This window comes from Heptranchias perlo, chromosome 17, assembly GCF_035084215.1.
Source record: "Heptranchias perlo isolate sHepPer1 chromosome 17, sHepPer1.hap1, whole genome shotgun sequence".
NCBI classification, from domain to species: Eukaryota; Metazoa; Chordata; class Chondrichthyes; order Hexanchiformes; family Hexanchidae; genus Heptranchias; species Heptranchias perlo.
Window position 1 is genome coordinate 2,316,654 of NC_090341.1, and position 13,758 is coordinate 2,330,411.

The 13,758-nt window shown below is 48.7% G+C and overlaps 1 protein-coding gene across 2 annotated transcripts in view; it reads right to left on the minus strand.

Annotated features, from left to right (window-relative positions):
- Positions 1-13,758, minus strand: part of lamb2 (laminin, beta 2 (laminin S)) — a 127,901-nt gene that overhangs the window by 62,062 nt on the left and 52,081 nt on the right. For both annotated transcript variants that reach the window (XM_067998342.1, XM_067998343.1), the window contains 5 exons: positions 12,847-13,026; positions 9,345-9,457; positions 4,285-4,364; positions 3,272-3,407; positions 1,182-1,340 (listed from right to left, as the gene is read on the minus strand). In XM_067998342.1, coding sequence (XP_067854443.1) covers positions 1,182-1,340; positions 3,272-3,407; positions 4,285-4,364; positions 9,345-9,457; positions 12,847-13,026 — 668 coding nt within the window. The remainder of the gene's footprint in view (positions 1-1,181; positions 1,341-3,271; positions 3,408-4,284; positions 4,365-9,344; positions 9,458-12,846; positions 13,027-13,758) is intronic.

The window sequence follows — 13,758 nt, forward strand, 5'->3', positions numbered from 1 at the left end:
TGTGCTCTACCTGCCCTGGGAGTGTTTGATGGGACAGTGTAGAGGGAGCTTTACTCAGTATCTAACCTGTGCTCTACCTGCCCTGGGAGTGTTTGATGGGACAGTGCAGAGGGAGCTTTACTCTGTATCTAACCCATACTGTACCTGCCCTAGGATTGTTTGATGGGACAGTGTAGAGGGAGCTTTACTCTGTATCTAACCCGTGCTGTACCTGCCCTGGGAGTGTTTGATGGGACAGTGTAGAGGGAGCTTTACTCTGTATCTAACCCGTGCTGTACCTGCCCTGGGAGTGCTTGATGGGACAGTGAAGAGGGAGCTTTACTCTGTATCTAACCCGTGCTGTACCTGCCCTGGGAGTGCTTGATGGGACAGTGAAGAGGGAGCTTTACTCTGTATCTAACCCGTGCTGTACCTGCCCTGGGAGTGTTTGATGGGACAGTGAAGAGGGAGCTTTACTCTCTATGAAATGGGGAGTGAATTATGTCTGCGCCCCCTGGTCCAATTAACCCCCACCCTCTAACCCCACTAGGGTTGATCTTAACTCTCTGTGTCCAACGCTTCAGAACATCAACTAATATTTTAAAAGGATGGAGGGAAATGGGAGTCTTGGTGCCATTTTCAAGGTCAAGGTGGTTTGGGAGATTTTCACAGTGTAATCTTCCTGTGAAGAGTCTCAGTGGATGAATTAATCTACAGCTGGAACTGTGGACTTCTCCTTGGCAACCAGTGTGCTCAGGAACAGAATGTGCAAAGTGTGCAGTGTTGTATTGAGCCTTCTAGACACGATCCCTCATGCCTCTGAAGCGCAATCTGTGCGGAATCCGTTAATTGAGCTGTTTCAGCTCCAGTCTGTGGTGACCAGTCTGATCTCTATCGACAGGCCCCTGCTGGAAGGTGTGTGTGTGTGTCTGTCTCTGTCTTAGATAAGGATCGGGTCAGGCTGGGTGGTGATGCCTCACACAGTCAAATAGCCGGCCGACTCTCACCACCTTGGTTAACACAGGAAGAATAGTGGTGGACGGCAGCCAGTGTGTCTAACATTCTAGTTGCGGCTTCAGCAGACGGGAGGAGAAAGTAAGACGCAATAAAAAAAAAGTTCCAGAGTGAATGTATCTATTGTGAAGCTGTGTGAGGGATTCACTTCCTGTTTGCTAATGTGGTGCGACTTCCCCTTTAATTACCTGTGGCTCGTAGCGGATTACCAAGTCGTACTCCATGGAATACGGGATGTTGTTGATTCGGAATTCCAAGACACCACGTTCCGGTACCTTCGCGAATCCAGTCCCAGTCCAAGTAATGGGGCGATTAGTTCCCTGTTCCCGCTGTACCACTGTCACTCCCTGATCGGGAAAACGGTTAAAAACAAATCAAACAGACACAGCGAGAAACAACTGTACCCACCAGATGTTGCTCAGATCATCAGTTCATCATTGGAGACAACCATTGACAGATTGTTATAGGAATAAAGCAAATCATAGCACAATATAACAGGCTGTAACCAAACTGACCCTTGGGAAGGGAACCCATACCATGTGTTAATCCGACCCCGACTCCTGAGTCGGACAGTGGAAGGAGGGAGGGAGAGAGAGATGGTGAGAAACACAGACGGAGAGAGAGTGAGTCAGAGACAGAGAGTCAGAGAACAGAGACGGAGAGAGACAGAGACAGACAGGGAAAAAGATAGATAGAATTATAGCATCTCTCCCTCTTCCTCCCTCTCTCCTTTCCTCTCTTTCCCTCTATCTGTCTGTCTCTCTCTCTTTGTCACTGTTTCATTCTTTTTCTCTGAGCCCTGCTCTCTCTTCACCCACCCCCCCAGTCTGTGTTGCTGTCTCTCTCTCTCTTCCTCTCTCTCCCCCCTCACTCTCTTTGTCTATCACTCCCCCCATCTCACTCACCTAACTGGTGAAAGTTCTGTCGATTTGGAAAGTTTGGGGTGTTTCGCCTCCTCTGTAACACTGCATGTGCACCAATGAGCAAAGCAAACAGTCACTGTGCTTGGCCAGTAAGTCGGTCATGAAACAGAGTGTTTAACACAGAACGATGTAATACCCCTTGACAACTCTGAATAAGTTTGATGTATTTTTAGTTTGAAAATGAGCATCACTAGTTCCCGGTCTGTGGATGTTTGTGTCTGATTGAAGCGACAGATCTTCCAACAGAGGGTGAAGTAAATCCTTTGAGTTTTGTCCCTCTTGTTTGCAGAGAGAGACGAGGATCAAAATGCTTCCTGCGGCTGTGTCGAGGAGATTAGAGGGACCGAGGGACAAAGAGATGACGGCTGATTTAATAAGCGCACTGTCACAACTGATTACCTCCCTGTGGCTGGAGTTTACTGCCGTGTCATCCTTAGAAATGCCGGGAGGGACTTTGCTATGAAATATTAGGGGAGAAATTCAACATAGTCGTGCCTATTTTTTGGACGTAAGATCAATATTGGGGGGACCAATTTCGGGTGGCGATCTCCCCAGAGGCATTCCTGAAACAGGCGTTAGGTGCCTTGAAATGCAAATTAGGGTCCTACTGCCGGTTGTAGGTCCCCAATTAAACACTGGTCCATAATTGAGCAGAGTCCGCACTGGGCATGCTCAGACCCGTCAGTCTAACATCAGTATTAGGTATTAATGGACCTCTGAGAATATCCAAATAAAGACAATCCAGTGTGGTGTGAGAGAGCACGTGTGTGAGAGTGAAGATGCGCGAATGTGCGTGTGAGAAGGCACGTGTTTGTGTGTGTGTGTGTGTGTGTGTGTGTGTGAGAGAGAGAGAGAGAGCACGTGTGAAAGAGTGAGAATGGGGCGAGAACAGATTCGGGCTCAGTTCTGATGCCCTCAGGGTTGAACAGTCCCCAACACTCTGTGTCTCCACTGACACATGAACAACAGCCACTTGTGTGGGGTACCAGGGGGCTGCAGGACTGCACCCCAACAAGAGTCAGCATTCTCGGGGTGAGGATTGGGGGATGGTGTTGGGATAAGTCAATTCTACATGCTCTTCTCTGGCCTCCACTTTCCATTCGCTTACAGCCGGGTATCGGGCTCGTGTCCCACTCTGCCAGGGGTCAGAATGAGACTTTCCAATGGACGGTGCCACCTGGGTGTAAAGGAAGATCCAGCATCACTGTGGGGGGATTCAGGACTGACTGGCAGGGGATTTCTCAGCAGCAATTTCAGCCCCAAACACAGAGCACACTGTATCGTACACAGGGCGCGCACAATGCATTGTACACAGGGCCCGCACGCTCCGCCGTGTGTAGGGTGCACACACTTACCGTGCCAAGCTGGGCCAACTCCGCCTCATACGTGTAGTGATCGAGAGCCATGAAGAAATATCCAGAATCCACCTGGGTACATTGCCTGCCAACCATGTGACTCCGACAGCGACACTGACCACTTTCCATCGAGCACCTGAGTGTGAGCAGAGAGGAGGTGAATCGTGTAAAAAAGTGTGTAGAGAGGAGCAGGACCGAGGTCACTGCACTAATGATCGTGTCAGGAACAGCCCGGATGGGTCCTCCCATCATTGCACTGGGGGCAATGGAATGGTCATCCCTGAGCTGGCGGAGGTGGGGGGAAGAGCAGAAATTAACCTCACTCCTGGTCACCAGTGACTGCTGCTGGAAAGTGTGTGGGGTCAGGGCAGGACCAGGGTGGGCCCTGATACTTGCCCACAATCGAACGTCTCATCAAATCGGGATCACGCTCGAAGAAAGGTCAACGCAGGTCAGTGTGGGTCAGTGCGGGGCCTCGGAGCATAGAGGGAACTTTACTCTCTATCCAACCCGTGCTGTACCTGCCCTGGGAGTGTTTGATGGGACAGTGTAGAGGGAGCTTTACTCTGTATCTAACCCGTGCTGTACCTGCCCTGGGAATGTTTGATGGGACAGTGTAGAGGGAGCTTTACTCTGTATCTAACCTGTGCTGTACCTGCCCTGGGAGTGTTTGATGGGACAGTGTAGAGGGAGCTTTACTCTGTATCTAACCTGTGCTGTACCTGCCCTGGGAGTGTTTGATTTGGTCTCTAGGAGCTTGAAATGGGAACCTGTTCCATTCCCAGCACTGAGATCGAGCAGTTGTATAAGCAAATGAAACAAACACACGAAAAAATATTTACACAGTTGACAGGAAAACAAAACAGAAATTTCCCAGAAACAGTTCCAGACCCTGCAAATTTCTTCCCTTGATGGTTTGTGGAAGGACAATGCTCTCCTGAAACCCCGTCACTCCCTCACCCCAGAATGACATAGAATTAGCAATCTGAAATTTGAGTGAATTTGCTACTTACTGGTTGTCGTGAGCTCCTCCGACATCACACTCACAGGCTCGACACCCGTTAAGATCATGGCTCAGTGCCCAGTGCTCAACCTGCATAAGATTGGACAAAATCACACTCAGCGTCCAACCGATACAGCTTCAATAGTGTTTATTACATTACATGCAGAGATAGACACACACACACACGCTCAAACGAAACAGAAAAAGGAGGCTTATGATGAATGTAAGGTTCATTATGCAGTAGAGAACCAGGCTGAATACAGAAAGTACCGAGGAGATCGAAAAAAGGGAGTAAGAGGGGCAAAGAGAGAGTATGAGATTCGATTAGCAGCTAACATAAAAGGGAATCCAAAAATCTTTTATAAACATATAACAGATTTAAGGTGAGAGGGGAGAGATACAAAAGGATCCAAAGGGGCAATTTTTTCACTCAAAGGGTGGTGAGTGTCTGGAACGAGCTGCCAGAGGCAGTAGTAGAGGCGGGTACAATTTTGTCTTTTAAAAAGCATTTGGACAGTTACATGGGGAAGATGGGTATCGAGGGATATGGGCCAAGTGCAGGCAATTGGGACTAGCTTAGTGGTATAAACTGGGCGACATGGACATGTTGGGCCGAAGGGCCTGTTTCCATGTTGTAACTTCTATGATTCTATGATTCTATATAAATAGTAAAAGGATAGTGAAAGGAAGGGTGGGACTGATTAAGGACAAAAAAGGAGATCTTCTTGTGGAGGCAGAGGGCGTGGCTGAGGTACTGAATGAATATTTCACATTGGTCTTCACTGGAGAAGAAGATGCTGCCATTGTAGAGTAAAGGAGGGGGTAGTAGTGACATTGGATAGGGTAAAAATAGATAAAGAGGAGGTACTTAAAAGATTGGCAGAACTCAAAGTAGAAAAGTCACCCGGTCCAGATGGGATACATCCTCGGTTACTGAGGGAAGTAAGGGTGGAAATTGCGGAGACTCTGGCCACAATCTTCCAATCCTCCTTAGATATGGGGACGGTGCCGGAGGACTGGAGGATTGCAAATGTTACCCCCTGTTCAAAAAAAGGGAGGGGGATAAACCCGGCAATGACAGGCCAGTCAGCCTAACATCGGTAGTAAGAAACTACCAGAGACAATAACCCGGGACAAAATAAATTGGCACTTGGAAAAGTCAGAACAGATTTGTTAAAGGAAAATCGTGTTTGACTAACTTGCTTGAGTTCTTTCATTAGGTAACGGAGAGGGTTGATGAGGGTAGTGCGGTTGATGTTGTGTATATGGACTTTCGAAAGGCATTTGATAAAGTACCACATAATAGACCGATTAGCAAAATTAAAGAAACAGTGACAGTGTGGATACAAAATTGGCTCGGGGACAGAAAACAGAGAGTAGTGGTGAACGGTTGTTTTTCAGACTGGAGGGAAGTATACAGTGGTGTTCCCCGGGGTCAGTATTAGGACCACTGCTCTTTTTGATATAAATGACCTAGACATGGATATAGAGGATATAATTTCAAAGTTTGCTGATGACAAAAAACTCATAAATGTAGTAAACAATGTGAAGGATAGTAACAGACTTCAGGAGGACATAGACAGACTGGTGAAATGGGCAGACACATGGCAGATGAAATTTAATGCACAGAAGTGTGAAGTGCTGCATTTTGGTAGGAAGATTGAAAAGAAGCAATATAAACTAAATGGTACAATTTTAAAGGGGGTGCAGGAACAGAGAGACCTGGGGGTGTATGTACACAAATCTTTGAAGGTGGCAGGACAAGTTGAGAAGGCTGTTAAAAAAGCATATGGGATCCTGGGCTTTATTAATTGAGGCATAGAGTACAAAAGCAAGGAAGTTATGCTAAACCTTTATAAAACACTGGTTAGGCCTCAGCTGGAGTATTATAGAATCATAGAAGTTTACAACATGGAAACAGGCCCTTCGGCCCAACATGTCCATGTCGCCCAGTTTATACCACTAAGCTAGTCCCAGTTGCCTGCACTTGGCCCATATCCCTCTATACCCATCTTAGCCATGTAACTGTCCAAATACTTTTTAAAAGACAAAATTGTACCCGCCTCTACTACTGCCTCTGGCAGCTCGTTCCAGACACTCACCACCCTTTGAGTGAAAAAATTGCCCCTCTGGACCCTTTTGTATCTCTCCCCTCTCACCTTAAATCTATGCCCCCTCGTTATAGACTCCCCTACCTTTGGGAAAAGATTTTGACTATCTACCTTATCTATGCCCCTCATTATTTTATAGACTTCTATAAGATCACCCCTAAACCTCCTACTCTCCAGGGAAAAAAGTCTCAGTCCATCCAACCTCTCCCTATAAGTCAAACCATCAAGTCCCGGTAGCATCCTAGTAAATCTTTTCTGCACTCTTTCTAGTTTAATAATATCCTTTCTATAATAGGGTGACCAGAACTGTACACAGTACTCCAAGTGTGGCCTTACTAATGTCTTGTACAACTTCAACAAGACATCCCAACTCCTGTATTCAATGTTCTGACCAATAAAACCAAGCATGCTGAATGCCTTCTTCACCACCCTATCTACCTGTGACTCCACTTTCAAGGAGCCATGAACCTGTACTCCTAGATCTCTTTGTTCTATAACTCTCCCCAACGCCCTACCATTAACGGAGTAGGTCCTGGCCCGATTCGATCTACCAAAATGCATCACCTCACATTTATCTAAATTAAACTCCATCTGCCATTCATCGGCTCACTGGCCCAATTTATCAAGATCCCGTTGCAATCCTAGATAACCTTCTTCACTGTCCACAATGCCACCAATCTTGGTGTCATCTGCAAACTTACTAACCAAGCCTCCTAAATTCTCATCCAAATCATTAATATAAATAACAAATAACAGCGGACCCAGCACCGATCCCTGAGGCACACCGCTGGTCACAAGCCTCCAGTTTGAAAAACAACCCTCTACAACCACCCTCTGTCTTCTGTCGTCAATCCAATTTTGTATCCAATTGGCTACCTCACCTTGGATCCCGTGAGATTTAACCTTATGTAACAACCTACCATGCGGTACCTTGTCAAAGGCTTTGCTGAAGTCCATGTAGACCACGTCTACTGCACAGCCCTCATCTATCTTCTTGGTTACCCCTTCAAAAAACTCAATCAAATTCGTGAGACATGATTTTCCTCACACAAAACCATGCTGACTGTTCCTAATCAGTCCCTGCCTCTCCAAATGCCTGTAGATCCTGTCTCTCAGAATACCCTCTAACAACTTACCCACTACAGATGTCAGGCTCACCGGTCTGTAGTTCCCAGGCTTTTCCCTGCCTCCCTTCTTAAACAAAGGCACAACATTTGCTACCCTCCAATCTTCAGGCACCTCACCTGTCGCTGTCGATGATTTAAATATCTCTGCTAGGGGACCCGCAATTTCCTCCCTTACCTCCCATAACGTCCTGGGATACATTTCATCAGGTCCCGGAGATTTTTCTACCTTGTGTTCAATTCTGGGCACCACACTTTAGGAAGGATGTCAAGGCCTTAGAGAGGGTGCAGCAGAGATTTATTGCAATGGTACCAAGGATGAAGGACTTCAGTTATGTGGAGAGACTGGAGAAGCAGGGATTGTTCTCCTTAGAACAGAGAAGGTTAAGGAGAGATTTGATAGAGATTTTTTTCAGACTGGAGAGAGGTGTACAGTGGTGTTCCTCAGGGGTCAGTGCTGGGACCACTGCTTTTCTTGATATAAATGACTTGGACTTGGGTGTACAGGGAACAATTTCCAAATTTGCAGATGACACAAAACTTGGAAGGGTAGTGAACAGCTAGGATAGTGATGGACTTCAAGAGGATATAGACAGGCTGGTGGCATGGGTGGACACGTGGCAGATGAAATTTAACGCAGAAAAATTCAAAGTGATACATTTCGGTAGGAAGAACAAGGAGAGGAAATATAAACTAGAGGGCACAACTCTAAAAAGGGTATAGGAACAGAGAGATCTGGGGGTATATGTGCACAAATCGTTGAAGGTGGCAGGGCAGGTTGAGAAAGTGGTTAAAAAAGCATACGGAATCCTGGACTTTATAAATAAGGCATAGAGTGCAAAAGTATGGAAGTCATGATGAACCTTTATAAAACACTGGCTTGACCACAACTGGAGTATTGTGTCCAGTTCTGGGCACCGCACTTTAGGAAAGATGTGAAGGCCTTAGAGAGGGTGCAGAAGAGATTTGCTAGAATGATTCCAAAGATGAGGGACTTTAGTTATGTGGATAGACTGGAGAAGCTGGGGTTGTTCTCCTTGGAACAGAGACAGTTAAGAGGAGATTTGTTCGAGGTATTCAAAGTCATGAAGGGTCTAGACAGAGTAGATAGAGAGAAACTGTTCCCATTGGCAGAAAGGCCAAGAACCAGAGGACATAGATTTAAGGTGATTGGCCAAAGAACCAAAGGTAACATGAGGAAAAACTTTTTTACACAGCGAGTGGTTAGGATCTGGAATGCACTGCCCGAGGGGGTGGTGGAGGCAGATTCAATCATGGCCTTCAAAAGGGAACTGGATAAGTACTTGATAGGAAAAAAATTGCAGGGCTGCAGGGAAAGGGCGGGGGAGTGGGACTAGCTGGATTGCTCTTGCATAGAGCCGGCATGGAGTTGATGGGCCGAATGGCCTCCTTCTGTGCTGTAACCATTCTATGATTCTATGTGTTCAAAATCATGAACTGTTTTGACGGTAAATAAGGAGAAACTGTTTCCAGCGAAGAAGGGTCGGTATCCAGAGGAATACAGATTTAAGATGATTGGCAAAAGAGCCAGAGGTGACATGAGGAAACATTTTTACGCAGTGAGTAGTTAAGATCTGGAATGCGCTGCCTGAAAGGGCGGTGGAAGCAGATTCAATCGTAGCTTTCAAAAGGGAATTGGATAAACACTTGAAGGGAAAAAATTTACAGGGCTACGGGGAAAGAGCAGGAGAATGGGACTAATTGGATAGCTCTTTCAAAGAGCCAGGGGTAGGGATGGACATGAGGAGGGGGAGGGGCGATGGGGGGGGGGGGGCACAGGCGATGGGCTTGTATACGATCACAGGCGGACTCACCAGACACTGGTTACAGCTGCGGCCAGTCACCAGCCTCTTACAGAAACAGTCTCCACTGACGGGATCACAGGGCAGGCCGTCTGCCACCGTCCCAAAGGGATCGCACCAACAGGCTGCAGGAGGCACAGATTCATTCATCATTAACCCTCTATCTTCTTGCTTTCAAGCTTCAAAATTGTTACATTTAGCAGAAGCAAGCAGTGGGCTGATCATCATTTCCTATCTTCAAGAACAGTGTGAGGTAGTGGGAGGATTCGCCGGCTGATTAACAGTCTGATAGGCCGCGACGTGAACACTCCTTCCATGGCCGTAACCATCTTTATACCGGCCGATAGTGGGGTTAGTCCTATCTGGGGGGGGGGGGGGGGAGGGTTTTATGGGCTCCCACAACCCATACAATGAGGGGGGGCCGCCCACACGCACCGAACAAGAGAATCCCGCTGGATGTCAGCCCAGAATTCAGAGCCTCCGCTCCCCGGGACTGCCCGGAGCTCCGGCCTCCGCTCCCCGGGACTGCCCGGAGCTCCGGCCTCCGCTCCCCGGGACTGCCCGGAGCTCCGGCCTCCGCTCCCCGGGACTGCCCGGAGCTCCGGCCTCCGCTCCCCGGGACTGCCCGGAGCTCCGGCCTCCGCTCCCCGGGACTGCCCGGAGCTCCGGCCTCCGCTCCCCGGGACTGCCCGGAGCTCCGGCCTCCGCTCCCCGGGACTGCCCGGAGCTCCGGCCTCCGCTGCCCGGGACTGCCCGGAGCTCCGGCCTCCGCTGCCCGGGACTGCCCGGAGCTCCGGCCTCCGCTGCCCGGGACTGCCCGGAGCTCCGGCCTCCGCTGCCCGGGACTGCCCGGAGCTCCGGCCTCCGCTGCCCGGGACTGCCCGGAGCTCCGGCCTCCGCTGCCCGGGACTGCCCGGAGCTCCGGCCTCCGCTGCCCGGGACTGCCCGGAGCTCCGGCCTCCGCTGCCCGGGACTGCCCGGAGCTCCGGCCTCCGCTGCCCGGGACTGCCCGGAGCTCCGGCCTCCGCTGCCCGGGACTGCCCGGAGCTCCGGCCTCCGCTGCCCGGGACTGCCCGGAGCTCCGGCCTCCGCTGCCCGGGACTGCCCGGAGTGTGGTTCGAACCCTGCTCCTTCTAACTGCGAGGTGGGAATGTTCCCACTGAGCTCGAGGCTCGGACAGGCAGTGGGCTGGAGTGCAGTAAGTCATGGAATGGTGGAGGATGTGGCATCCTGACAGAGCAAGATACAGAACTGAGTTTCACTGTCATGCAGAAGCACTAACCAGGGGACAAGAAAAGGAAGACTTGCATTTATATAGCGCCTTTACATGACCTCAGGATGCCCCAGCTTCACAGCCAATGAGGTATTTTTGAAGTGTAGTCACTTGTAATCTAGAAAACATGGCAGCCAATTTGCGCACAGCAAGATCCCACAAACAGTAATGTGATAATGACTGGATAATCTGTTTTAGTGATGTTGGTTGAGGGATAAATATTGGCCCAGGACCCCAGGGAGAACTCCCCTCCTCTTCTTCCAGTAGTGGCTGTGGGATCTTTTACATCCACCTGAGAGGGCAGGTGATAATGACCAGATAATTAGTTTTAGTGATAAATATTGGCCCAGGACATTGGAGAGAACTCTTCTTTGAAATAGTGTCATGGGATCTTTTACATTTACCTGAGTGGGCAGACGGGATCTTGGTTTTACTTCTCATCCAAAAGACAGCACCCCTGACAGTGCAGCACTCCCTCAGTACTACACTAGGAGTGGTGGCCTGGATTATGGGCTCAAGTCTCTGGAGTGGGACTTGAACCCACAACCTTCTGACTCAGTGGCAAGCGTGCTACCCACTGAGCCACGGCTGACACCTGACACAAGGAGGGAGTGATGGAGCCTTGCTTGTCCCTCCAAGGGGTGTTGGCGGAGAGTTCGGGAGGAGGATTGCTCACAGTCTGGGCTGGGATAGTGTGGGGCGAGGGGGACCCAGGCAGCAGTGATGGAATGTCAGGCAGGTGCAGAGTGTCACACCTGATCCTGTCCTCACAACATCCACACACTCACTTTACAGCAGGGGCCATAGAATGAAACACCAGCCAGTTCTCCCATCCTTCATTTCAAGACACAGAGGTGGTCAGCCTTGGCTCAGTGGGTATCACTCTCACCTATGAGTCAGAAGGTCGTGGGTACAAGTTCCACTTCAGAGACTTGAGCCCATAATCCAAGCTGACACTCCCAGTACCAATACTGAGGGAGTGCTGCACTGTCGGAGGTGCCGTCTTTTAGATGAGATGTTAATCAGAGATCCTGTCTGCCATCTCAGGTGAATATAAAAGATCCCACGGCCACTATTTCAAAGAAGGAGCAGGGGAGTTCTCCCCGGTGTCCTGGGCCAATATTTAACCCTCAACCAACATCACTAAAAAACAGATTATCTGGTCATTATCACATTGCTGTTTGTGGGATCTTGCTGCGTGCAAATTGGCTCCTACATTATAACAGTGACTACACTTTAAAAATACTTCATTGGCTGTAAAGTGCTTTGGGTCGTGAAAGGCGCTATATAAATGCAAGTTCTTTCTTTGTCTTTATCCCCTCATCCGCCAGAGTTTCGCTAAATCAGCAGGAACCAGGCTTGAGACAAGAGATCTTCCTGCTCTGTTTGGCTCAGTACCAAAACTGGGCGGTGTGTTCACCACCAAAGGCTACAGTTATCATTTGAAATAAAACCACTGAATCCACCCTCACTGGGTCTGAATGTAGAATGATCACAATTCCAATGCAAATGGTTAGACTGGATTGTAACTGGAGGCTGATTAATTCGACACATCCTGCAGCCTTGAGCCTAATCGGTTGGGAGGGCCGACAGAAACTGAACACCAAGGTCCCCGTTAAAGGTCAGACTTTGGCCAGGATTGTGTCAGGGCTGGCGGTTCTATACAGAGTGCAGATCCTTTTATCAGCCGTGGCTCAGTGGGTAGCACTCTCGCCTCCGAGTCAGACTAGGTCGTGGATTCATAATCCCACTCCGGAGACTTGAGCCCATAACCTAGGCCGATACTCCCCGAGCCAGTACTGATGGAGTGCTGTGCCGTCTTATGGATGAGATGTTAAAGAGAGGCCCTGTCTGCCCTCTCAGGTGGACGTAAAAGATCCCATGGCCACTATTGGAAGAAAAGCAGGGGAGTTGTCCTTGGCCAATATTTATTCCTCAACCAACATCAATAAAACAGATGATCTGTTCATTATCACATTGCAGTTTGTGGGATCTTGCTCTGCACAAATTGGCTGCTGCGTTTCCTACATTACAACAGTGACTACACTTCAAAATTACTTCATTGGCTGTAAAAACCCTTTGGGATGTTCTGAGGTAGTGAAAGGCGCTATATAAATGCAAGTCCTCTCGTTAAAACTCTGCAATGGGATCAAAAATTGGATTAAATCAGATTCATTGGGGATTTAACAGATCTGAATGATTTCAGTCAGGAGCAGAGTAAAGTGCGTGGAGGGGACTCACGCTGACAGCCCTGTAGATTCTCCGCACTGAGCCCGAAGTAGCCAGCTTTGCATTTATCACATCGTGGGCCCCTCACGTGGTCCTTGCACCGACACTGTCCTGCGATTGTCCCCACGGTCAAGTCATCGCGACTGTCGCAGATTCCACCATTCAGAGATCCATCAGGGTCACAGTCACAGGCTGCAGGGCAAAGAAATCAATTACATTCGTTGATTGTGATTGATCAACGAATCGATCTTCAGCACCTTTTAAAATAAACTCTTCGAAAAATCAAAATCAACGACAACTGGGAAATTGGAATAATCCCCACACCCCAAGAAAATGACGGAAATGCACGACACCAGGGAGAGAAAAGACAGGTCAATGTCTCGGGGTGAAATGATTAGACTCCAAACCTGGGCCCACCTCTGATGCCAGGTCTCAGCTGAAATGTTAAACTCACCTCCTCTTACAGATGCTGATCATCTGGTTGAGCATTTTAAATTTTTATTCATTCTTGGGATGTCGCTGGCAAGGCCGGCATTTATTACCCATCCCTAGTTGCCCTGTGAAGATGGTGGTGGGCCGCCTTCTTGAACCGCTGGTAGCGGCTTTGATACAACAGAGGGGCCACTTCAGAGGGCAGTTGAGAGTCAACCACGTTGGTGTGGGGACTGGAGTCACAAATAGGCCCAGACTGGGTAAGGACGGCAGGTTTCCTTCCCAGGTTATTGAACCAGTTGGGTTTTTACGACAATCCGACAGCTTCATGATCTCCTTTACTGATCCCAGCTTTCTATTTCCAGATATTTTAAACTGAAATCAAATTGTCAAACATGGTGGGATTGAACTCTCATTCTCTGGATTATTAGTCTAGTAACAGAACCGCTAAACTACTCTATCCTCATTCAACATTTTCTATTCCAACATAAC